Raw genomic sequence first — 25,900 nt, forward strand, 5'->3', positions numbered from 1 at the left:
GCTTTTGCTGTCTCCTGCGACGCAACGAGGAGGATGGTCTTTGCCCTGCGTGTGGTTGTCATGTCTTCGGCGTTTTTTAATCCCAGTTTTGCCTTCAGCTCCCACTTTGATACAGGTAAGGGTCATGCATGCGGCCGCTGATCCGTTTGCTGCACATCTTCTTTATGATGTATGTTTCTTCGTGATCGAACTGAGTGTCATGGTGCCATTTAGCTACAGCGGGGGGGGGGGGGGGGGGGGGGGGTAGACACGCAGCAGCATCGTTGCCATAGCGTCATCGTTATGATCTCAACATCATAAGATTAGCTCAGGTATGGATGAAACCTGACAGCTTGGTAACAAGGCAGTTAAAAGTTGTGGCTGCATAGATTCTGCATAGCCCCACACGTATGTCCCTGCAGCTGAGTGTGTGCATGTGTGTACTGTGTGCTGTGATCACAGTGTGTGTGTGTGTGTGTGTGTGCTACAACGTTACAGAGGTGACCTGCTGGTAGAGGTGTGCGGCTGTGCTGCCTGAAGGTTGCAGTTCTTGATGCCCGGTTGGATGCAGCGTTAAATCATCCCTTGGGTGTCGGGGTGATGGGAGGGAGAACCCAGGTGCTGCTGCTGCTGCTGCTGCTGCTGCTGCTGCAGTGCTGTGGGACCGCTGGGGCAGCAAGTCACGGCTGTCCTGTGTGAGAGCTTGAATTAGAGCAGAGTAAATAAATAACTGTGTTCAAGTGTAAACTGGACTGAGAGGGAGAGAGGGAGTCACTGCACTGAGCGCAGGGTGCAGGGCATACAAATGATTTTTGAGTCTCAAGTTTCCGGCTCTGTCATCCTCCCCCCAAAAATCTGACACTCTTAGTGATCCCTCCCTGTCCAATTATTCCACCCTCATCCACCTTCTTGTGACTCCCCACATCTTTGCACTTGTGCTCTTCCCTGTTGTCCCTCAGAATGTGACTCTAAAATTGGCTTCCATTTACAGTCAAATAGGTTATTTATAGGAGATACGCATGCCCCTGTGCATTTGTGAAGTTACATCACGAGACATAATAGCAGGAAATTGGAAGCAGACGTAAAGCGCCAGAGCAAGAGAAGTGACGAGAGGACATTTTTTTGGGGACGAGACAACTAGATGGCAACATAACTCTTCGACTGATAACATACGACTGATATGACGGCTTTGAAGATTTTTGTTCATGAATAATGACTGACCTGTTCCAGATAATATGCTGCCCCGCTTTAAAGAGAAACGCAGAATGAAACCCATGACGAAAGCACTTCTCGGCGTGGAGAGTATAGAGGGTGCTGAACTGGCTATCCCGGATTCTGTGCAGTGAAATATGATTTAAAAAAAAAAAAAAAAACCCGAGGAGTGTAATCTTTTAATTTTAAAACGGGATAAATGGCTCCCCGCTGAATTATGTCTCTTCTGGGGCACCTTATGATTTAATTGTCTTGGTAGTTTCTTCCTAGAGGAGATCTCACGTTTTGAAAGTCTCCACTCAGGGATGTGCGGTGAAACATTAATATTTTGTCTCTTCATATGACAACAACTAAATAGCCTGAACGGTCGGGGTGGAATCAGCACATGCATTGGGATTGGTTAGTTTTAGGAGGAGGGTGGGGCATGTGTGGGCATTTATGTGTAGCTTGTATGTAGCTGGAGAAGAGGATGGCTTGTCATCCCCTCCGTCATAATGATCTACATTTCTCATTAGAGCATCACCTCACTAGCGGCCCTGCTCCTTCCTCGTAATTGTGCTGAAAATCAATGATCAATGTTGCCTAGGCGATGGAGGGGGTGTGTGAGGAAGCCACGGCTAAGAACGGAGAACCGCCGGAGTCCCTTAAAGGGGAGGAGCACACAGCGTTCAATCAGCTGCAGTTGCTGAATGCGTTGCCTTTGAGGCCGAGGAGTGGATTAATGAAGCACACTTGGAGTTACAAACCAAAAAAATCCAGCGTTTAAATGGGGGCTATGGAAGAATATACACACACAAGCAGTCACTCATGCACACACACCCAGACAGGGGAAACAACTGTCGTCACTTTGTATTATATAACCCATCAGCAGGAATGGGCACACCAGAGAAGGATTTCCATGCTGGGGCTCGGCTTTGTGTGTGTGTGGCAACTTGCACCTTACTTATACTGCTTCAGCACCTCGGAGAGCTCTCCTACCAGGAGTGTGTGTGTGTGTGTGTGTGTCTTTGTGGCAGCTATTTGAAAACCTGGCGGCGTCCCGCAAACAGAATTAATATGCGTCGCTTTACTGTCAGGGCGAACGGAAGACGGGCCGACCTGGAAGGCGGCGCCGATACGCCGACGAGCTGACAATGCAGCAACTGTGGGGGGACTCGTCTTTCAGCAGTGTCCTCCGGCGCCTGGAGGTGGCAGTGGCAGCTAGTGTGCACCAAGATGGTGACACAAAGCACACACACACACACACACACACACCGTCCCATGCACAAGGATACACCACTGCAGGCTGCTACCAAGAACTGGTAGCGGAGAGGAAAGATGTTGTTTAAAAATGGTGTATTGACATGCCCTCCGAGCTCCTCCCACTGACTAGGTCAGTACAAGCTAGCCACCGACTGACTACTTGATTATTCATCCTTCCATGTGTAACAAAGCACTTTAGTTACATAAGTCAGCCTCTGGGGGAACTAGGACAAGAATGAAGTGGATCTAAGCAGTCGAGGGGGGGGGACCATCTAGAGTTTGCTTCCTCTACGCGCTCCCTCTGTGATGATGTGGAGCTTGTGGGTTTCTCTCGGCCTCCTACACGTTGAAGGCTACACGTGCTCGATCGCATACGTAACGTGTTTCATTAAATTCGTCACCAGGTTTAATGCCTTGTTGGATTGAAGCGCCAGAGCACTCTGAGGTGAAAAGCATTAGTGAAAAGTGTGATTTGCTGCATGTGTGTCAGAGTGGGTGGAGGTGCTTAACAATAGGAAGAGGGAAACAGAAGAATACGGGAGAAATAACGATGCATGCCAGCGTAACTCGCACTAACTTGTTTTGCTCAGGTATGTTTGTTTTTCTCGTCACACGGGCGCACACGTCTCCACACACGCCTTTGTCTGCATCATGAGACTCGGGGCTGAAATGTCATTCCCAGTGCATATCTCGATGTCTGCATACGGTTTGCACATGCATCTAATTTGTGTTCATCAGCCTGAGGCCTAAACACACGGCCAATCACTGTGTATGCAGACCTTTATTCTGTCAGGCCTGTGTGCAGAGGAACATAGATTACATTATATATGGAGTGCCTTTATATACTTTAGATTGCTGCTAAGCCAATATCAAAACATTGATTGGACATTTTAAGAAGAGTTCAAACTAATACTTGTGTTATTTCAGGAGTTTTAGAGTTTAAATGAAATATAATTCATTGTTTGCCCATGTAACCAAAATGGTGAGGATATATATTGTTAATGTCTAAATGAGTGAAAAAAATAGTTTAATACGAGAAAAGCACTAGGCTAATCGAGATATCACCAGTTCAACTTTTTACCGTGTGATTTTGATAAATAAATCCAAATATGCTGGTATATTAAAGCAGTACCTAGCTTCCGTATCATGATGTATTTCCAAGTTAATTGATTGATAAGAGCTGATGTAAACATGTCATATTTTGTTTTTTTCCAGCAAGAAAAATATATTGGATTTTGGTACAAAAATATGAAGAAATTGATATATTTTGTTATTTTCTTCGGCATATATTGCTAAATAGGTGTGCAATGTGAGGATGTGATCTAAAAAGGGTCAAAAAGGCATTTTTCATTTCAGCTCAACTTCAAATACTGTGGACAGAGATGAATGTCCACATCAGGGTTTGTGTTTTTTGCAGTATTACCTATCCATTCCATCTTTTTTTTACCTATAAAAGTAAAACCTCTGCTAGTACACACACGTCTTTTTCAAGTGTGCATTTCTCTGTCATTGTGGTGATTATTAAGCCAGACTGTTTAAAGCTTGGTAGCGCCTCACTCGTGTGATTGTTAGTGCTGCTCTTCGTCAGTGTGTTGCTTCTCGGTTGCAAAGAGGATCCTTGAATCCTCGGCCGAATCGCCTCCTTCACCCGAGAGGATAAACATATTTTCCGTCTGTTTATTCATTCCGCTGTGTGTTTTCCAGCGTGATAAACTGTGAGCAGCTTTTGTTCTATTTGTGCAGACGGAGCAGCCACTCTTGAGTCCTTTTGTGCTGCATAATAATCACCCAATTCAGCAGATTTCCTTCAAAATTGGACCCAACAGCCCACACTGCAAAATTCAGAACAGACACCAGTCTTGTCTGCAATGATCTGTCACATTCACGATAATAATGGCTCAAATAAATCACTTATTGACGTTTGAATTTGACACCTTTACATGCAATGCCCTCGTGTAGTTAGCCGAGCTGGGAAATTAACTCCAAAAGTCCGTCCGTCAGAGACAGAGTTGATATTCAGACCCTTTCTTTTTACGGACAGTGTGCCCTTGCCTGGATTGTCTGGGGGGACATGACAGGCCTGTAATGCTGATCCATGGTGGTCTTCCTGGGCTCTCACTCCCAGTTAATGACGGTTATCATGGCTCTCTGCGGGCCAGCACATCCCTCTGCCATCTGCAGTCATACACAGAGAGCGTGACTGAGAACGGCAGGGTGGATGTAAATGGACGGAGGATAGGGAAACCTGCCATTAATCGTGTCATGCTGTTCCTTTAGCTGTCAACTAGACATATGTATGTGTGTGTGTGTGTGTGTGTGTGTGTGTGTTTGCAGAGTGCTTCCTCGTCTCCGCCTCTCTATGTTCAGCCCTCACAGTCTGATGCTTTAGCTCTCCATCTCCCCCCTTTCTCCAGAGCATGTTCTTTCCCTCATGCTCTCTCCCCTCTTCATTCAGCCCTTGCTGTCGGACGTCATCCTCTCTTGGGAAGCCGGACTCAGAGCACGGCTCACTTCTCCTCCAGTGCGGGCCCACTATAGCTCTCCCAGCAGGGGGGGCGAGTCTTTTAAAACAGGTGCTCAGGTGCATCTCGACACCAAAGATGAGCTCTCCGCTCGAGCCGACGATTGGTCCGCGACGACGGGCCTGATGTATACTATTCACAGTGGGAAATCCATATTTGTCAATGACCTATAAGGGGAGTTCTTATTCTGCTGTAGGCCAATTGTTTGTTTGTTGGTGCAGCCCAGGCGGGGCAGATGGAGGAGCTTGTTTGCCCCCGCAGCACTGTCCTGAATTTAAACGCGTGCTCAGAGAGAGATTTGGCGCTTTCTGCTCTCGCTTTAGGAAGCATTGAGGGGAGGTGGTGGTGGTGCGGGGGGGGGGAAGTTTAGTGGCTAAATAATGGCAGCCGCTAACCTACTAGTGCATACAGTCACACTATCCTCCACAGACTAAAACCCCCCGCTTGTTTTGCACTTTAATGTTCAATCCATGCAACGGTCTTCTGTGGCTGCCGACCAGCCATCAAATGGACTTCTACACAATAGCCGCATAATGTGTATGTCTATTTGTATCCAGTCGATTGAATACTAAACGCGTGTTGAAACTGTATCCTCCTTTGTCTCCCCCCCTCACTCTTTCTCAAGACTATTTGATTGCAGTGGTGTGTAGTTTGGCACACTGCCCGCCCTGCAGCACTGTCATGAGTTGGTCTCTTGGTCAAAAAACAAGAAGCGGCGTGCGTGAACATTTGTGTGTGTGCATAGCAACACGCTGGCAACAAGGAGAGAACTTAACCGGACAAACCGTAAAGGGGGGGTTCTGCTCTGCTCACACAATATTATCTGTGGTGTGCTTGAGCTCCTCTTCGCAGACTTTGGGGTCGCTGCTATCGGGAGCAGAAACGACAGCCCACTGCTTTCAGTTACCACGGAAACTCCAGAGTTCTCCCATGCAGCCCAGTGCAACACCTTGACTGGGCTTTCTGTGTGGGTTCGTGCTCTTGTACTCGTGTCTGAATACGAAACACGCGGCTCGGCCCTGGCCTCGCTGCGAGTGTGGGAGGCATAGAGTAAAATCCCTGTATTTTTTCTCTCTCTACAGCCTTCCTTGCATTATGTTATGCTTCCTCTCCTACACGTGTCCACTCGGGAACAGATTTGTTGAATGCACAATGAGCCCCGCCGTGTATATCAGGTGGTGAATATTCCAGCAGCTGCAGACTTTGCTTTCAGTTGCTTCAGCTGCCCCGCTACAGCTGCACGGCGACGGAATAGCCCGAACCTCGCTGCTGCGTGCTTTATTTATGATCTGCCATGAAAAGCTCTGCGCTGCGCTTAACACACTACAGTGTCATCTCGTACAAACATGCACGATCCCACACAAACACACACACTGCATTCCTTCGCTTTCCTACTTCCCTCTCTCTATACGTCTATATTTCTCTCTCATGTACATGTTTATCACTTTCTGTCAGTGTGTGTGTGTGTGTGTGGCATCACAGCAGCAGATGCTATTGCATTTCATGGCTATTATTTAGTTGAATGTTGAGAAACTGCATCATGCATCGTCAGCATTCTCTCTGTGACTGTCCTTTCTGCCCCCCGGTGACATGAGAATGCGATTCCCGGGTGAGTTGAATGAAACGGATTTTGAACGAGCGTGCAAAATCATGCTTAATGAAGCGAGGCTTTAATCGAGAAGTTTGGGGAAATGCAAAGTAACAGCAATGGCTGTTCACACATGCATCCTCTTCACCCCCACTCCCTTCCTTCATCCCTCCTCACTTTCGGGGGCTCAACTGTGGAGGTGGCCGGCCGCTTCCGTCGCTCTCTCCCCCTTCCGTTCGTCAGGACATGGCTCATCTTCCTACGGTCCTGAAGGCAGCGTTTTAATAAAGCACACCATGAGCCGGGGCCTTAAGTGCTTTATTTTCATTTCGCCGTGCAGCTGGTGAAGGAGTGTGTGTGCGCTCCTCAAATATTTATGGAGGACCCCAGGTCGTTGCACTCTCACAGCTCTACAGGGAGAATTAATTCTTCAAATGTCACACTTATGAAAATATCGCCAGTGATTTTCCTGTCGACGACCATATTGGACTTTCTAGTGGTGAAGGAAGGCTTAATATATATTTCTATGAAGAACAGGCATCCAAACAATTGCAAGACGTTTTTTGATCATCTTTTTTTTGAACCTCCGATTATGGTGGTGGAAGAACGAGCAGAGAAGCACAGACATCCTTTGCCCTCTGATTTTCTCAATCTTTAGGGGGATTCCCCAAGCTCCGCCCTAGTCTACAGTCTAAACCAACAGTGACCTGAATTACTGGGAAACACCGTCTCAAATACAGGAATCTCAAACAACAGAGGCAGCGACGTCCACTCGTCAGAGTCCAGTGTACATTTGGAGCGTAGGAATGCAAACAGCTCTCGCTCTGACTGCAGATGGACAAATGGCCCCTTGTCTCCACCTAACAGGAAACAACAGTGGTGGATTGCCAATCTCCGCGATTCCTCCATTATTGTTGTTCGCCATCTGCTTCATCAGTGCCTGTGGAGGCTTCGCAGTCGCCTCAGGCGAGATAGCGTTCCGAGGTAGACGGCATATCAAGATGAATTAGCCAACGAAGGAGGACGTGGACAAGATCGGACCCCTCCCCGCCTCGAGGTGAAAAGTTGCGGTGTCGAGGAGGAAAGCATAGCTATAATAGTTGGTTTCCATTCCTTCCATGTGAACACTCATCCCCCCTTTCCCCCAATCAGCCTCTACACAATGCGTCCTGTCACCACCCACTCGGGCTTTGTGTTGCGGTATGTGCAGGCGGATCCAGAAAGGGCACTTGCTTGGATTAGCTTCGCCTTCTTTTTCCACTCAGATACTTTCACATAAGCTGTCAGTACGATACAGAGACGTATAGAAATGGGGTTTTACTCTATAAGTGGGCGAGCCCTTACTGTATCGGAAAAACGGCAATCAACTCATGTGTGTTGCCGTGTTGCCGTGGTGATGTGTTAGCAGGTCAGTGCCCAGTTGCTGGGATTCTTAAACAAGGCTTCAAGTAGGAACCTGGATGCGTTGTGTATGTGCTGTTTTCGTTGTCTGCCCGTGTGTGTGCGTGCGTATGTGTGTGTGTGACCTCAGGGTCGGGCTTTGTTTGGAGCAGTGCTGTTTGGGCCACAGGAGCTGGCGGGTCTGGAACAGTTTGTTCCCCACTGCCAAATGGGTCAGGACTGCTGAGTCTCTCACACACACACACACACACACACACACACACCACTAATTCGAGGGTAACCGACGGACACAGGAGGGCCGTGCGTGATGGATGGATTTATCGATCGATTGGCTGAAAAGACTCATGGGAGTAAACGCACGGGTAACTGCGATCCTGGCATTTCAAAAGTGGCATAATGCAGTGTGCCGACAGATGGGGGAGGGGAGGGGGGTTCTGCCGTGGTTGAATAGTTTACTTGTGGGTATAGTGCTTACAATGATGGAGGAGTATGAAAACATTGTCAGTCTGAATGCAGAATGCAGGCCGTGAGAGAAACAGTTAATGGGAACTCGGAGCAGAGATGCATAAGGTTTATATGAGCAGCACGGGACAATAAGAAATAATGGATTTGCTGACTATAAAAAGGGAAAGCTCTTAGCTAAGAATGTCTGACCACCAAAACCCATTTGTATGTGAGCTTCGTTTGGGGAACTAACCACAAAGTATGCAACTTATATAAAATTACCACGACATCTCCATAACCACTACTGATTTAAAGCAACGAGGATCAGTTTACTAGTTTTCTATTCTTTCTAAAGGCCATCTGGGATCAAACCAGGGACTAGAAGTCTAAAGATTTTCCGGATCTGCTCATAATCTCTCTTTTCAAAAAATTGCTCAGCTGTGAGGAAGTCCCAAACTAAATTACTGGAATGAAATTAAATAGGTTTTTTAAAAAAAATGCATAGAGCAGCTCCATAGATAGGCTGTCCCTCCCCATTAATGGACATGTCAGTAGGCCACACTTCAAAGGAGCAAATTAATAGTGACTAATAATACATCCGGGCGAATGAGAAAACCAATGCTCCATTAGCTCATTTGAAAGCATTAAATATGACTGAAGGTCAGATATATGTACACGTTATATTATTGTGAGACGGAGGCTACAACGCTCCTCGTCACTCCCAGTGCCCGGCTGATGCCGGCAGCGGTTCGCTGATGGAATAAAGCAACCTTCGAGTGACATGATTGATCAACCATTCGCTGAATGCTGCAGAGGTGTACGCGCGTCTGGTCAAAGATTTCTGCTGCGGGCCTTAATGTGTCTGAAAAGGCATGGAGGTAATGGAGTGGTTTTTGTTTTCAAGCAGATTTCAAACTGTAAATCAGATCATATGAATGTCAGTCCAAAAGAAGAAAACGCCAGATGGTGAATAACTCGCACAGAGCACAAATAAGAACGTCCAATCACCAAAAAGCATGTGCGGGCTCTCAAAAAATATAGATACGCTGCGGTTGAATTAGAGGGTTTTCAAAATGCTCATATATAACTACGTCTCATTGTGTGCTGGCACACTCGCACTGTGCATTGCTGTGGAAAGCAGTCCAATTAAATAAATGATGAGTTATATTTTGAATCATTGCTGTTGGGGCGATTTTGCAGGCGAGTTTGAGAAAATGAAAAGCAGATTCCATTTTGATTCATAAGTTGTTTATGTCGAGTCTACACCTTCCGTGCTGCCGCCTTATTGAATTATTATCCGGAGGGACTCATTGTGTTTGTGGGTGGCGTGAAACTTTGTTCTTTTTGCCTCAATGACTGAGAGTGCAAAGTAACTACTGTAATTAAGCCACGGGAACCTGATTTCTATTCAGAGTCCCATTCGAGCGACGAACAGGAAACAGAAGAGAATGCTAATTATGAGTCACATGCTTCCTTTTTCAAGCTGCCAATTAAAGGCCGCAAATCATCTGTGTGTGTCTGTGTGTGTGTGTGTGTAGAAATCACCTTCATCCCTATTTAGTTTTTAATTTCCTGTTTGACTGCAGCTTGCCATCTCTGTGCAGCGCCGCCCTGTTAATGCTGGCGTCCTCCTCACGTTGCAGATGGGGCTCCGCTGAGCGAGCTGTCGTGGCCTTCATCCCTGGCCGTGGTAGCTGTCTCTTTCTCTGGCCTCTTCACCTTCGTCTTCCTCATGTTGGCCTGCCTCTGCTGCAAGAAGGGCGACATTGGCTTCAAGGTGAGCTCACTCCTGCCCCCTGCTGGGAGTGGTAAGGAGAGCATTACTACTAAGTAGGAGCACAAACATGAAGAAAACATCCAAATCTTGCACATGCGCCATTCATAAAGGCTGAAATTGAGGTTGAAAGGAAGTAGGGCTGCATCTAAAGGATATTATTGTGAAATGTCAAATACGTTTCAAAATGCCTGTCAAAACTTCTGAAAGCCCAAGCTTATGTCTTCAAATCAAAAAATATTCACTTTAAAATGATAAACAAAGAAAAGTCATTGCTGAATTTCTGTCAGTCAACTAATGAATTAATATCGGCTCTAAAATAAATGTGTCAAGTTTGATTAAAACCAGAAAAAAACAAGATGAAAAAGAACGATCCTGTCTGTCACTTAGTATATCAAAAGATGTTTACTTTCAATTTCCTTAAAAAAAATCAGAAGGACTGCAACTAAAAATGATAAAGAAAAGAAAAAGAAAATTGCAAAATTGCTGATTCATTTTCTGTCGACCCAACTAATCATTGCGGTTACATGAGAGAATGTCAGATCTGATCCTCTGGATCATGAGTGTATTAATACTAACTCCCTAACCTGCATTGACTGTAAATGCTGAAGTCTTTTTGCTGAGGAGAGATGCCTCATTGTGTGCAAGTGATGCAACCGGGCGAGTACCCCTTACCCGATGTTGTGCGTTGCCTTCAGCTGCCAGCATGACTCAGCCGCGCTGTGTCAAGCATCGGTGCCGGATGGGGCAGATGGAGAGGGAGGAGGAACCATCGAGTGACTGTACTGGCTGCTCCATGTCTTTACAAGTCTCCTCATTAACTCGCTGCTCCTATTAGAGTCCTTCTTTTTCCATTTTGGTCATGCATTCTGCAAATCATTTTGCAAATTTGAATCTGCAACATAATTGTATGAATTGAGTGGCTAGGGAAACCATATTTGGCTTCTTTTTTTTTGCTGGAGAAAGCAAAGGAGAGGACAGGAGAATGGGTGTTTATGTACGAGCTGAGAGGCGGGTCTTGGCCTGTGGTAGGTAGATGCTGCAGGGATAATAATATAATAACAGCACAGAGATGCGCCATTAATAACTTGTGGGATTTGAACAAAGGCAGCAGGCACGGCTTTGCTTTTTTTTCTGTCAAGTTCATTTGCTCAATGTCCTCTTCTTAATGTTATACCTAATTTATACAAAAGAATAAATGGAGGAAAACGTAACATAATATATAGTATGGTGGACATTAGACAAAAAAAAAAGAATTTATCCAATTAAAGGATCATAATAACGAAGGACATTGTGGTTAATAATAAGTAACCTTCGGTCAGTGGAGCAGAACTTTCAGTTCTCATGCAATTTGAATTGAAAATATTCAAATTGATTTGGCTTATGCTAAAACAGTACACAACAAAGTGTGACATTATTGAACAAACATATGCTCGTCGTCGTGATCGTCGCTCATTAGAATTCCAGACAAAAAAACAAAAACGTCGTCATCTTTCTCTCTTAGTTTGGCAGCAGACATCACCCAACGGTTCTGCCCCTCTCCTCCCCTCCTCGTTTGGCACCGGCCTCGTCACTCAGCAGCTTGTAAGGTGTGCATTCGTGCGGGACTGCAAAAAAATTGCACCGCTGCGGCGTCCAAAAAAGCTTCATTATTCCTCTCCGTCGCCGCGCTCTTACTGGAGCGCGCAGTGTGAGGCGGGGTATTAAGTGCTTTCTAAACTGAAGGCTCTCGGGGGAGCTATGCAACGCTGACTCACAGCCAGGTGCTCGCTTTCACACTCGAGGAGAGTGGCAGATGGTTCTCTTGAATGAGAAACACACATGCCTATATATATATATGGTATATACACACACATACTGGTGTTTAGGACACCTGTAAATATGCACACACAAGGAGCCATTCAAATGGTCCTCATTTCCTCCTGTTTTCCCTTCACTTCTCTCCCCCTTTCGACCCCCAAGGTTTCGGAGAGTGGGAGATAGGCTTGTTAAGGGTAACAGTTCATTAACCAGCAGATAGACGGATGGGGGAATCAGTCAGCGTTCTTGGTCCCGGTTTTCCCAACACAGCCACAGTGTTTGAAACGGCAAAGAAAAATGACTTGAATCTTTGTGGGATGCCACTTAGTGTTGGAGGACCCGGTCGGGACAGATTTATTAAATTATCTTATTTATTAAATGGGAAGACTACGACCTAATGCTGTGACTCTCATGTATTTAGTAGTGACCCGAGGTCACGGTCACTACAGTGGCCGCAAAGTAAATCTGTTCAGCACTTTGAGGCTCAGAGACACGTAGGGCTTTCCTACTGGATCCCTTCCTGTACATTTTCCATGAGGATTCCCAGAAAATACTGGGATTGGACGGGGACGTTATTTTAGTTTTATGCTAGGACCGGTCAGCTGCTGAACAAAAAGTTGCATTGTGCGTTGTGATCTACCTCACGCTGCAAATTATGCATTTATCTAGTTTACTGTTACTAGATTACTGCATTGCTTCTACTTGGGCGAGTGAAGTCAGATATCGAAGCAAGGACAATGCAAGCTTTTCCCTGTATGTATGTGCAAACAATCAAAAATGTCTCTCTTCCACTATGTCAGCACTTTTAACACATACTGTATGGGGGTTTTCTATAGGGACACACTACAACAATTAGAGAGCAAGGACACTGCAGTAGACCAGGGAGCAACAACGGAGAAAGAAGAGTAAGGATATGATACCTGGGTTTTAGGTTTAACCAATACGAGTACCAACCCGCCAACATATATATATATATATATATATATATATATATATATATATATATATATATCAGCTAATCACTCTAGTATATTTGCAACATCATTGTGCAATAAAGCATTTTTCTTTCAGTCCTTAAAAACCTAAACTAAGCACAAGTCACTAGAGCGACATATAGTTCTGGCAGATGACAGTTGAAATCATAAAGTGGGTTCAAATAACTCCCAAAATGTACTTTTTACTCAAAACAGTAACAGAAACTATGCATGGTAAATCATTTTCTGATTTTGATTTTCACTTACAGTCCCTCAAATATATAGTTGTAGTAGTTTTCATGATAGCAACCTTGGTTTGTATACGTGAGTGTAGGAAGAAAGACAAGTCAGAAGGAAAGAAAAAGCTTCTTTGTGTGTACAGTCTGAACACACACATCAGTGTGTCCTCCCCTACAGCGTCTTTGTCGTGAGCCACACAATACACCCCACAACGTACATGACTTATGTATATGGCTCGGTGGGCGTGCCCGACTGCATTCGAATGCCCTCACAGTTGAACCATTGTCTCCCACTTTGTCGGTGGTGGGATGGCGGCGAGCGGATGACTAATTCCAGCGTGTGTCTTTGCACCAGGAGTTTGAGAACACGGAGGGAGAGGAGTACCAGGCAGATCTCTCCGCCCTGGCCTCGCCTTCCTCCCAGAATGGCCCGGAGGTCTACATCCTTCCCCTCACTGAGGTCTCCCTGCCCGTCTCCAAACAGCCTGGTAGATCCAGTAAGAACCTACACAACACCATCGTCACATAACCTCTCAAAGTTCTATTTTTTTTTTTTTTGCTTCCTGGTGTTTTAAATGTCTTCCTTTCTCTCATCTTCCCTCTTTTCTGTATATAAATATCTCTTAAGCCATTATTAATTGCCAGAGTGAATTTCTGCCACCCTACCAGACAATTTAAAAATATATATTTCTCTTGAGCATAGCACAACTGAATGATGTAAGATCTTCCTCTGCCTCTTTCATTTGTTATTATTCTATGTCTCTTCTTCATCGCCCTGTCTCTCAACAAGGGACAGACATACACGTCCGTTGTGTAACGCATTTAGAAAGCGACCTACATGCTGTTTGTGAACGCTGCGTCCCACCGCAGGGGAAGGGAGCTCCATGTGTTCATAAATACATGCTTTACATTAAAACCCAATCTCCTTATTTCACTCCAATATTACATCGTTAAAACGTCGGCTCATTTTGCTTCAAAGAGCGTTGTTATTAGTACACGCACGCATGTGGAGCGTGTGTGAATCTCAGCGTGAGCCACATCCTGGGTGCCTCTCCCCTGCATGACTCACCGGCTGCACTCTGCTCAGCCAGAAGGGAGGTAAAGTCGGGGGGCTCAGCATCCCAGGATGTGTGCCTCGCCAGTGATTGGCTGAGGCAGCCCCAGGATCGCAGCCAATCGGCAGCCGACCCCCCCCTCTGTCCTCCGTAGCTGCCGCCGCGTGATTGGACCAGGTGTTGCAGGGCGAGGAAGGGATAGATGGGGATAGGAGACGAGAATGTCTCCTTTCACTGAGTCAGAGAGAATTGGTCTCTATCTGATCCCTCCTTTCTTATGTAAAGACACTACACTGTGTTATCGTTATCATATTCACTTTCATATTTGTGCATATTTAGCATGGAACAATGTGAATAGATTCAGGGGACAGGAAATGGCAGCAGTGATTTATTTCAAAAAGTATGACGTCAACAAGCTGCAGGTCAAAGACAGTAAATATTAACATCACGTCAAAAATGATCCACCCCCTCACTGACATACGCACTATGAAAATGAGCTGCCTAGTGATTGCATGTTGAACAGAAACATCCTTATATAGTTCAGACCCCTAACCATGAATGGCGCATTCTATATCACGTTTACATCTGTATGAACACACAGTACAACGTTTGCCATTGATCAGACAAAGTGAGTGAAGCGATTGTGTGTGTGTGTGTGTGTGTGTGTGTGTGTGTGTGTGTGTGTCTCACTGGATCCCACCATCCTCTCTGGGAATGCCACGAGTGGGACGGGAATGCACACTCACGCTCACACATTCCACATTGCCGAATAATACCACTTTTTAATTTCTCTCTGTCAGGGAGGGGAGGGGGAGGGGGAGGGAGGGATGTTCTGGGCCTGGAGAAGCGCGGGTCTGTTATCACCGTGACAACCTCTGCCCGGCGTTCCAGTGGAGAATGGGACTTGTGTGTGTGTGTGTGTGTGTGTGTGTCTGGTACCAGGAGATGCAGCATGAGCGTGTGAGTGAGCGAGCCAAACAATGGCCTCGATTTAGGCCCGGCTGGGCAGTGGGAGAGCATAAGGCTGGGCCCAAACGTCCATGGAACGCACCATTGGAGGACTGGCATTACGGAGGGAACACAGTGAGGGGTCTGTGGCAGGATGAGGAGAGACAGGGGAAGGGTGGTGGCATGCACCAGGATCCCTAAGAGCAGAGAGGGGATGGCTTGAGATAGGGGCGGCGAGCGAGTATGACAGAGGTCTTTTCTGCGTCTGACAGAGAGTCTGTTTGTGTCCCTGTTTGGCTGAGGAATGCTGCCGTCCCCGGGTGACAGGGGGCATTATGGGGGCCTTATGTCACCACTGGGTGTCTTGAAGCTGCACACAGAGCTGGCGCGTCAGACGGCACACTACCGACATGCGTGACGGTCACACCGGGCGTGAACATCTCGGCGGCCAGAGGCAGAAATCCTCCCGCGTGGAGCCTGTCGGCAGATTGGAGCCTCCAGGCCGTGATACGTCTCCATCTCTCAGCTTACTGTAGATTTAAATGTAGTCCCTATAGGAATCCAGGCTTTTTTTTTTCATGTTTGCTCGACAGCTGGAGAGCTTCAGACAAGAGAGGACAGTGTGTGTTTTTTTGTGCGTCCCAGTTGGAGGATGAGCTGGGTCCAGACTGGGAGAGGCGGCGTGGCGAGCTTGTTCAGCTGCGCGAGGGCTCGGAGGGTTAAATCCTGCCGAGGCTCTCTCTCTCTCTCTCTCTCTCACACACACTGTGACTCTTTCTCAAATACACACAATGAGGCTGAGATGCCCGGGGTTGGGGCCGGGGCCACGGGCTCTCGGTTCTCACACTCTGAACCAGTACTTGGTCCACGCCCGGGGCTCCGACTCAGCCCCCGTCACGGCGCTCAGAGTGGCCGGCCGCTCCACTGCTCCGCCATCATCTTCATCTTCATCCTTGAACTATGAGGATCCACGGAGGTATTTGAATTTGTACACGACTCGTTTGCTGCAAGTTTCCTTGTTCTGGTAAACACGTATTTAATGGGAAATGTATTTACCTTCAGGCAAACTCTCGTCTTTAGTTGATGCAACTTTTTAATTAGGAATGTGTCTATTTATTGTTGGGCCAAGAGGAGTTTTTGTTTCTTTCATCTTAACTGATGTTTCCATGTCTTGTAGGGATCCATTTCTGTTCAGATCCCATCCTTCTCATTTTATTTATTGACTTTTCTCATCAGAAATCTGTTTCTTTCCTCTTAATCCCTCCGTCTCCTTTTTCCTGTCCAAAAGTAATCGTATGTCTTTCTTATTCTTCCTTTCCAGTCCAGCTGCTGAAATCATCAGACCTTGGCCGCCATAGTCTACTCTATCTAAAGGAGATTGGTCATGGCTGGTTTGGCAAGGTGAAACATGAATTTTTGTTGTTGTTAAAACATACACACAATCACTTTTTTTTTTTTTTACTGTCGACACCACCTTTTCCCTCATTATTATGTATGTACTTGAATCCGTTCTGCCTCTGTCTGTACTATATTAACTGTACTTTCTAGTCCGTGAGGAATGCGAGGGTAATTTGATGATCTCATTCTAGTGAAGCTAATCTTTGGCACTTCTGTTAAGCAGAGGAGTTGAAATTCACAGTCACAGTAAATTCCTCACAATTTACTGTACAGTACATGCTGCTCTACGATGTAGATTTTCTCATTCCGCTTTAGTTTTATTTCTTACCTCGTGACTGCGTGTTGATGCTGTTTGTCTGCATTCCCAGAGTTCCTTCTAAACATGTGCAATACTTCTGTAACTTCTCAGGTCCTGCTGGGTGAAGTCAATGTGGGCCTCAGCACCACCCAGGTGGTGGTAAAGGAGCTGAAGGCCAGTGCCAGCGTCCAGGATCAGATGCAGTTCCTGGAGGAGGTGCAGCCATACCGGTCAGTTCACCCAAACCATCAGAGGCTCCTTCAGCATACAAAAACGGAAATTAACGATCGGATTATTTATCGTATGTATGATCTTTTGTGCATTCATACTTACTCAAATCCTGTTTGCTCCGCCAGAACCCTCCAGCATCCTGCCCTCCTGCAGTGCCTGGCACAATGCTCAGAGGTCACTCCTTATCTGCTGGTCATGGAGTTTTGTCCTCTGGTGAGACTCACATTCAGTTCTTTTGTGATATGTTGTCTGGATTATTCCTAAATGGTCAGAGCAGCTTCCAACTTAATTCCCTTTGTCCTCTCAGGGTGATCTTAAGAGCTATCTGCGTAGCTGTCGGGTGGCTGAATCTGAGACTCCCGACCCTCTGATCCTCCAGCGAATGGCGTGTGACATTGCCTCGGGGCTTCTGCAACTCCACAAGTACAACTTCATACACAGGTGCAGTATGTCAGGCAGACTAGCTCCGTTTACCTTCCCCAACTTGATTATTAATGCCCTGGAAAGGAACCCGAATGCTCGGTGCACCCTCTGTTGGTCTCTCCCTGCAACAACATCCTGGTGCTGCCTGAGTAGTTGTCACAAAAACTCCAGCATCAGTGATTTTGTTGCTGGGGGCGAGCCCCTATCGCTCTCTCTCTCTCTCAGCCTTGTCGTGGCTGCCATAGCAACCAATCTCACGGTTTGCGGAGGAGGTGAGATTGAACAATATGACTTAGTTTGGTCTGTGTCTTTACGTTGTCAGAAGACATAAAGAAGAAGATACAGTTATCAATATGTTACATGTACACATGTAATGATAGGATTGAATTAATGCTGTGAGACATATTCATTAACAATATGGCACATAAAATATATTCTTTACAAACACTGATACCCAACTAACTAAACTTAAGAAAACTTTATAAAACATTATATCCTGACTCAATGGGTAAAAAACTGAAAAGTAACAATTTCAGCTATAATTTGCATTTATCTGCATTACATGTTTATGAAATAACAAGCAAATCATGAAAAAAAGCATTCTTAAGATTTGATGGAATAAGCATTTAACTATATATTTTATATAACTATACAATCCCTTTTTCTCCCAACTGAGTCCCGTCCACTTCAAACTTCTAAAACAGTTCTACATTTAATTGATTGAAAAAAGTGTAAAGAAGATAAATGCACATGGGAATGTCTAGCAGCTCAGTTTTACTGTATGAGATGACAGTTTCCTTTGTTTTCACAGTGACCTGTCCTTGCGAAACTGCCTGCTATCTTCAGAAATGTCAGTCAAGATCGGAGACTATGGCCTCTCTCACAGCCGATACAAGGTCAGACTGATGATGTCATTTTTACTGACTGCTTTTTCCCTTATTACCCTATCCATACTCCAACGGGTTGTTTTTCTCGCTGTCCTTCTCTAGGATGATTATTATATAACCCAAGACCAGATTTGGGTGCCCCTGCGCTGGATTGCACCTGAGCTCATAGACGAGGTCCACGGAAACCTGCTGGTCGTTGACCAAACAAAATCCAGCAACATATGGTGAGATATTTAAGGAAGCAAGACATGTTATTACAAGTGTTGGTATGAAAACAAAAACAAAATGCTCTAATTCAATTGTTAGAATGTGACTTTGGATGCTCAGCTTTTGTTCATTTTCCTGTGATCTCCTCTGCTTTTATTGTGAAACTCTTTGGGAAATATGTATACAGCAGAAAGATACTATAGAAAGGTTACAGCTTGTTTGGAACATGGCCATATCTGGGATATGAGAGAACACCCTTCATGACTTCTTTGCCTGTTCCAGGTCATTGGGGGTGACCGTTTGGGAGCTGTTTGAGCTGGGAAACCAGCCATACAGACACTACTCGGACAGACAGGTGCTGACATATGCTGTGAAGGAGCAGCAGCTCAAACTACCCAAACCCCTGCTCCAATTCCCCCTGGCTGAGCGCTGGTGAGACACGGTTGCATGCCCGCAAAACATATTCTACACACACATGCACAGGGTGGCACCCAGAATGTTATTTATTTTCATCTCGACCAAATCAGTGGTTCTGCTTTTGGTGGTGGGCCAGTTCACCGTACCAATATTTCTCTTTGCTATCAAAGCAGCTGATCAATACTCCCCCTATTCGTTATGATGCCCCTTGGGACCGACCAGGCTAGAATCACCGCATCTATCTTCACCTAGGAAGCCAGCCAAATTGCATTTTTATTTATTTATTTTTCAAAGTGGTTCCTCATTAAATGAAATGCGCTCCACTGAGGAGGCTCCGAGGAGCTACATAAACGTCTTTTCGGCATCTGTGTCTATAACGAGTATTAGGTTTTGCTAGAAAGTGCTGACCTCAAAAGTTTCCTTTCATATTTCCTTGTTGTTAGTCTAGAATCAATTGTTCTCTCCACGTGTAAAAAAAAGTGATAAATAATCAGTTATTCTGAGCAGCAACACAATCATAACTTGGGATCCCTTTTGCCTTTTGTTTTCTTGTGTCTGTCCAGGTATGAGGTGATGCAGTTCTGCTGGCTGCAGCCAGAGCTGAGACCCAGCAGCGAGGAAGTCCACCTCCTGGTCACGTACCTGTGTGCCAAAGGCTCCAGCGAGGCTGAGGAAGACTTCGAACAACGTTGGAATGCCTTGAGACCCAACCTGTTCAGCAGCAACTCCCACATAGCCACATCTGCCGCCTTAGTCCTGACACCTACACCTGCCTCAGCTGACGTCCCCAGTCCGGACCAAACCCAGGCAGTGGAGCTGGCCTCCTCTGCCTCGTCCTCCTTCCCCCTACTCGAGCACTTCTCTGACAGCTTCCACTCCGACACGGGGGACGACCTGCTGACCGTTACGGAGACCAGCCATGGTCTCAACTTTGAGTACAAGTGGGAGCAAGCCCGAGCCGAGCAGCCCTACTGCTCCTCCTCCACCAGTGGGCCACTGGGCCAGGGGAACCCATATTACCAGGATATCTACTACTCAAGTAAGGGAAGCACCTCGGGGGGCTGCAAAAGCGACAGCGTGACCTCAGGCACGTCCCCATCCTATTATGAACCCGAACACCCGGGCGTGGTCCCGGTGTTGAGTGCCCACAGCCCCTCGGTCAGCAGCGAGTACTACATTCGCATAGAGGAGCCAGTTGAGTGTAACATTAACCTGGATGACAGCGTGGCGGACTACAGCCCAGGACTGGAAGCCGGCAGCAGCAGGTTGTCCTCCGAGAGTCGGACCGGTCCATCCACGGCGCAGCCCAGCGCTTACTGGTCAACCGACAACAACAGATCGACTGCCTACGACTCCGATTCAAGCCCCACTGTCCAACTCACCATGGAGCCTCTGCTGCGACACTCAACCAGCACCAGCCCCGCAAAACTGGGCCACTCGCACAACTGCTTCTCATCCAGTCAAGGCAACGCCGCCTACTGTGAACAATCATCAGCACACAAAGCACGCCAGTCCTGTCCGTCCAAACGGGATCCATCGCCAGAGTCCAGATCAAACCTCGGCCATCCAGCGGGGTGTTTAGAAAACCCACGCAGTTTGTCACAAGCAGTCAGCAGCCCCAGTTTGGGGTTCTGCGATCCCTACCTTGAAGCGAGCACAGGTCGGAGCACGGCGAACGAAAGCTGCCATACCGTGATGGGTCCCCTCAGAAAGACACTACCCATCGTTAACCACATTAGCATCGATGTAGGCACCGACGACGGCCTGCTGGTGGGCCAGCAGAGAGGCGACGACATCGAGGAGGACCTATTCTCTGAAGGAGAGGCCACCAACTGGACCTCAAACCATTCGGCAAACAACAACAGCCTGAGCTTTGACAGCAGGCAGTCGGGCAGTGGGCAAGACAGCTATCTGGACTTTCAATATACTGCTCATATGAACACAACAGAATTATGGTCTTTGACCAAGACCACCACCAGCACCTTCCACAGCTCCGGGCCTCCGGGCACCCTGGAGGCTGAAGGAGGAGACTCCGGTTGTAACACTGCTAGCAACCTCACAGAATTAGGTCCATACATTCACTTCTGTCACAAAGAAAAGGAGGAAGCCACCACTCAAGCGGAGAGGAACTTAACTGTGGAACATCCAAGTATTGATTATTTTACCAGCTCAAGTGTTAATGCCAGAAGTACGGAGGGTCGAATAATGGAGGGACAGAGACTGTACTCTGAGCCTAAGATGATACCTGAGGCAAGCTATATAAAGTCCCCATCCTCTTTCAAGGAGCCTGGTCAAACAGGAGCCTTGTCAGACAAGTATCAAGGTAACATGTGGGAGGGGGTTTCAACGGGAATCCATGTTGGTCTGGAAGACAATAGGCTAAAGTATCCGGAGATGTCAGGAACTAGCAGAGCGTTGGACAGTGGAATGGGGCTCAGAGATTCCAGCTTTATTGAGCTCGGTGACTTTAGTGAGGATGATGACGATGACATCACAGATATCACATCGGGGATCTTTGCAGACTTCAACCTGGACTATGCCGAGGTCGAGGAAGAAGAGCTTAGCCCACTGAAGCAACCAGAGGGAACCCCCGACTCCGAAGACACCCTTAACCTGTCCTCATCAATGGCAAGCCCCTGTGATCAGGCCTTCAGCCCCGACGCCTTCAACACCCCCGTCCTACCCAAATCCCTGGACAGCGGCTATGACACGGAGAACAACGAGTCTCCAGAGTTTTTCTTCAAAGAGCTCGGGGATCCCCGGGGTGGTGAGAGGAGCCCTAGGCTGGGTGGAGAACCGGAACTAGTTCTGCAGGTGGGTTTGGGCCAAGGGCTCTGCACAGCCACAAGCAACTCTGAGCTACAGTTGAAGGGCCCGGCTGATAAGAACCCATACAGGGACTCGGCCTATTTCTCTGACTACGATGCTGAAAATGAGAGGAGCCCTCAAGAGGAAGACGGTAAGTTCTTCGCGGGTCCAAGTAACTGTGACTTTCCTGCTGAGAGACTGAGCTCCATCAGAGTCGGCAATCGGGTCGAAAGGCAATTCAACAAGGAACATTTAACGAATCTGAGACACGTCGAGAGTTGTGTTTTGGTGAATCTCTCTGAAACCGACCCTAGTTCACAACACTCCCTCCCCACCCCCGGGTTGTCCATGCTCTCGCCGTTTCCTCCACAGATGGGCGGCTGCCTCACTAAAGAGTCGGCCCCTGCAGATGATGATTTCGGGCTGGAGTCGGAGCACTCAGGGGAGGAACCTCCCTCGGAGCTCGGCTCCTCTATTGGCTCCGAAGCCTCTTCCACTGTCCAGGAGGCCTCGGGCAACCGTGAGGAGGGGAACAGAGGATCGGACGATTGTTCTCCTGTACAGTCTTTGCATTCCGACTCCACCGTTACCGATTTCGGAGAAGAGGCCCTCAACAAAAATGAAAACAGCGACGGATCCACAGAAGAGGAGCTGCCGGAGCTCAATCACGTCAAGGAAGAGGCGGAGGACAGGAGGGAGGGTTCGAGAATAAACGAGGACGATTTTGAGGACATAGACGCGGGGGAATGCGACTCACAGGACAGCTTGTGTGAAGAATCCAACGGCCCCGCCGACCTGTCCTCTTCCTCGTCATTGCTGGAGCTGTGCGGCGAGAACGTGAGGGCTCCGCTGGAGGAGGCGGAGGACGAGGACGACTCGGACGACAGTGAGTCCGACGAAGAGTTGAGGACGTACAACATCCAAGACGAAGACAGCGAGGAGAGCGAGGAGGACTTCGCGGCGGTGCCGGTGGTGGTAAGCGACTGCAGCAGGGCCCGACATCTCCGTAGCCTTCTGAAGATGCCCGCCCTCCTCAGCCAGTCCTTCTGTGATGAGTTGGAGAGGAAGAAAAAGGCGGTGTCGTTTTTCGACGATGTCACGGTGTTCCTTTTCGACCAGGTATGTCACATTAATAGGTCAACGTTGTTCAACGATGACTTTATTGCCTCGGGGTATGAGAGGGGTAATTTTGTTTGTGACTTCCAGGAGAGCCCCACGGGAGAGCTGGCTGATTATGCCTTCGGAGGAACGGAGTCCAGTGGGCAGGAGTCTCCAGAGGAAAAAAACACTGACCACCAGCTACAACTGGACCCCGAACTTGAAGCTCGATCTTGTGAATCCTTCTGCGTTTCCGAAGAAATGGACGGGAACAACTCAGAAGAGGGTGAGTTAACGCAGAGTAATGCTAGTTGATTTATACCAGACTGTTCGCGATGACTGAAATGGTCTACATGCTTTCAGGTGGGGGTTACGAATGGGAAGACGACCTCTCATTAGAACCCCGTCCGTCCTCACCCGACTCCATCCCCGAACACCCTTCCTCACCCACGTCCACCTCCAACAGCCCCGAGGCTCCGAAACCGGCAGCCGTAGCACTTAACCGCTTTATGGTCTCACGATTCTCTATCACACATGTCTCCGACCCCCACGTGGGCTCCGCAACAGGTCTGTATTAACTGACTTTCATACACAACTGTTATGTGGAAAACCATCTCAAATCTTGAATTCGCTATCGCCTGATATAAAGTTCAAATGGAATTAAATTGCACGTCTTATTTTGTTGTCCTTTTTTTGCATACATTTGTCTTATCTTAGGTACAAACAAGTCTGATCCCACACCTCATGGGGAGAAGATAGCCAGCTAATTAGCTGATCAGCTGCAGCACATTATAATATGAATACATTTAACTTCTGTCTGGTTAGATGCTGCTGTGTTCATTTGTAACACTGCCACTGCTAAACAAAACACACTGTCTACCCATGCCACATGTTTTTACTTTTATATTTCCAGACAAACATTATTTCTTCCCCTCAGTAAAAAAAATTGTTGATAATAAATTGAAAACAACACTAACAATGGCACGAGTTTAAAAAATAAATGTGGCAGGTAATTGGTTTTGTTACCATAATAAATAAAGAACATAATGCATGCTGGTATATATTTGAATTTGCAACATACTGGGTCAAAAGAAATGAATGTCTCTGAAACAACTTCTCTCTATGAGGAATGAAGCTTCTAATCTTAAAAAGCTTTCAAACACATAGGCAGATACCTATTTAAAAGAATAGGGGTGTCCCAATATACTGATTTTGCCAATAACTGTGATATAGTATATACATACTTTGACTGAAAACAGACTGCAGTACTGCCATACTTATTTCCAATCAATTCTTTCCAACAGGGAACAGCGAAGAAAGCCCAAAAGATTGATTGCTTGGACGGTCCTGACCGGAGGAGGACGAGTCCCGGTCCTCCTCGACACACAGAAAAGCAGCAGTATTATATCTAGATGTTTAACAGAGTTTTATTTTTTATCAAAGTTTAGGGCATCTGACCCTGGTGACCCTTTATGAGACAGTGCCTCATATTGTCGAGAGAGACCCTCAATGATTTTGCACCCTTTGTTTTTTATTTAAAAGTGATGGCTGCTGGGAAGGAGAGAACCAAGAGAGTGGATACAATTCAAATCATATCGTTTGCAGATATAGAAATCACAAATATATCAGTTTAACATACAGTATATGACAATTTCTGTTGGTGACCATACAGGTCATTTAGTTTGTGAATTAAAAAAAAATAAAAATAAAAGGATAAAGAAGAAAAAAAGACAGACTGCATAGCTGCTCCTCTCATTGGCTGCCTTGGTTCATCTGCTTCCCATTGATCTGACCTTTTTTTAAAGACTGTTGCAGGAGAGCCATGACTGATCGTTGCATAAGAAGCTATACTGTTGATTTCAAAACACACACACAAAAATGTAACTTTACAGCTGTGGGTGGTGGTGATGGCGTTTGAACACGGAGGTGCTGAAACTTAATTTGTCCCTCAATCCAAGTCATATCTAAATCATATTGATGGTGGATTTGGTGTGCTATGTTAATGGAAAACATAATACAGGAAATCAAAGTGTTGTCACTCCCTAATTATCACCACCACCACTCACTCTGGTTAATGATGACCTACAGCATACGTCTCCAGCTGCCATATCTGTCTGAAGCACTTTGTATAGTCAAACTGGGTCTTTATTTGTAGACGTGATGTTTCTGTTGCTCTTCATCCCCCCTCCCCCCTCCATCTTGGAATGAAATATCTAAAAAAGTGTGAGGATCCTTTATTTATGTCCACAGTGCCAGCTACAGGTTCACTTTATTTTATATGCCGTATTCACTTTGTTTACATGATTTTATCAGCGATCGGAGTTACAGCAAAGGGAGGTGTTTCAACACAACAGAGCGGCGTCATGTCAATATGCCAGTCATAAATGTTGAATGTCATCTTTATGCATCTTTTTCTACGTCTACGTATTGTCGATAGTGTCATACATAATGTATTCTATTACATTTGTGCCGAATGCCTGGGTCTGAGGTGTACAAAAGAAAAACAACATTAAAATATGACATCTTACAAGTTGTATGAATGTCTTATCAACATGTAGCAGGTAGCTCGACTTGAATTACTACTGCTGTATCGAGGGCTCCCCTCCCCCTCTCTACCCTTCTGCAGCTCAAAAGTGCCAATTTGGTTTCCTCTCGCCTTGACTTTTAGCTTCTGCAAGAAGAGAAAACATATTTTTTTTTTGTACAATTTGAAAAGATGCAATCCAGGAAAAAATTTGCCAAAGAGATATTCTAAAGCCCATTGGCTAAAGTGGCAGACACCTTTGGAGAAGGTGAGGCGGGCTGCTCTGTGCACCAGTAGTAACATCATTGCTGTTCCCATATTTCACCCTCACTCATTGCTATTGTACTATCCCAAACAAATAAATCCAAATACTTTTTTTCCCCTTTGTGCGTCTGTGATATATTTAGCTGCATGTGTGAAGAAGTGCGATA

The 25,900-nt window shown here is 46.5% G+C and overlaps 1 protein-coding gene across 2 annotated transcripts; it reads left to right on the top strand.

Annotated features, from left to right (window-relative positions):
- aatka (apoptosis-associated tyrosine kinase a) lies at positions 1-25,847 on the top strand. 2 transcript variants are annotated; one of them, XM_084037141.1, is made up of 14 exons: positions 1-115; positions 10,032-10,165; positions 13,531-13,672; positions 16,500-16,579; positions 16,986-17,104; positions 17,231-17,318; positions 17,413-17,546; positions 18,340-18,424; positions 18,518-18,639; positions 18,905-19,054; positions 19,603-22,966; positions 23,054-23,231; positions 23,309-23,512; positions 24,250-25,847. In XM_084037141.1, exons 1-14 carry the CDS (start codon positions 34-36, stop codon positions 24,276-24,278), a joined length of 4,911 nt encoding a protein of 1,636 aa, XP_083893267.1. In that variant the 5' UTR covers positions 1-33; the 3' UTR covers positions 24,279-25,847. The 2 variants fall into 2 exon arrangements, with proteins under 2 accessions (XP_083893267.1, XP_083893268.1); XM_084037142.1 differs by lacking the exons at positions 1-115; positions 10,032-10,165; positions 13,531-13,672 and adding an exon at positions 15,662-16,154.
- The last annotated feature ends 53 nt before the right edge of the window (positions 25,848-25,900 follow it).

Source organism: Eutrigla gurnardus (genome assembly GCF_963514095.1).
Source record: "Eutrigla gurnardus genome assembly, chromosome: 20".
Lineage (NCBI taxonomy): Eukaryota > Metazoa > Chordata > Actinopteri > Perciformes > Triglidae > Eutrigla > Eutrigla gurnardus.

Bases quoted from the DNA above. Each gene is read 5' to 3' on its own strand.
- aatka (XM_084037141.1), top strand. From the start codon at position 34: ATGGTCTTTGCCCTGCGTGTGGTTGTCATGTCTTCGGCGTTTTTTAAT. The intron at 18,640-18,904 runs GTGAGATATTTA...TGCCTGTTCCAG, and splicing joins ACAAAATCCAGCAACATATG to GTCATTGGGGGTGACCGTTT. The intron at 22,967-23,053 runs GTATGTCACATT...TGTGACTTCCAG, and splicing joins CGGTGTTCCTTTTCGACCAG to GAGAGCCCCACGGGAGAGCT.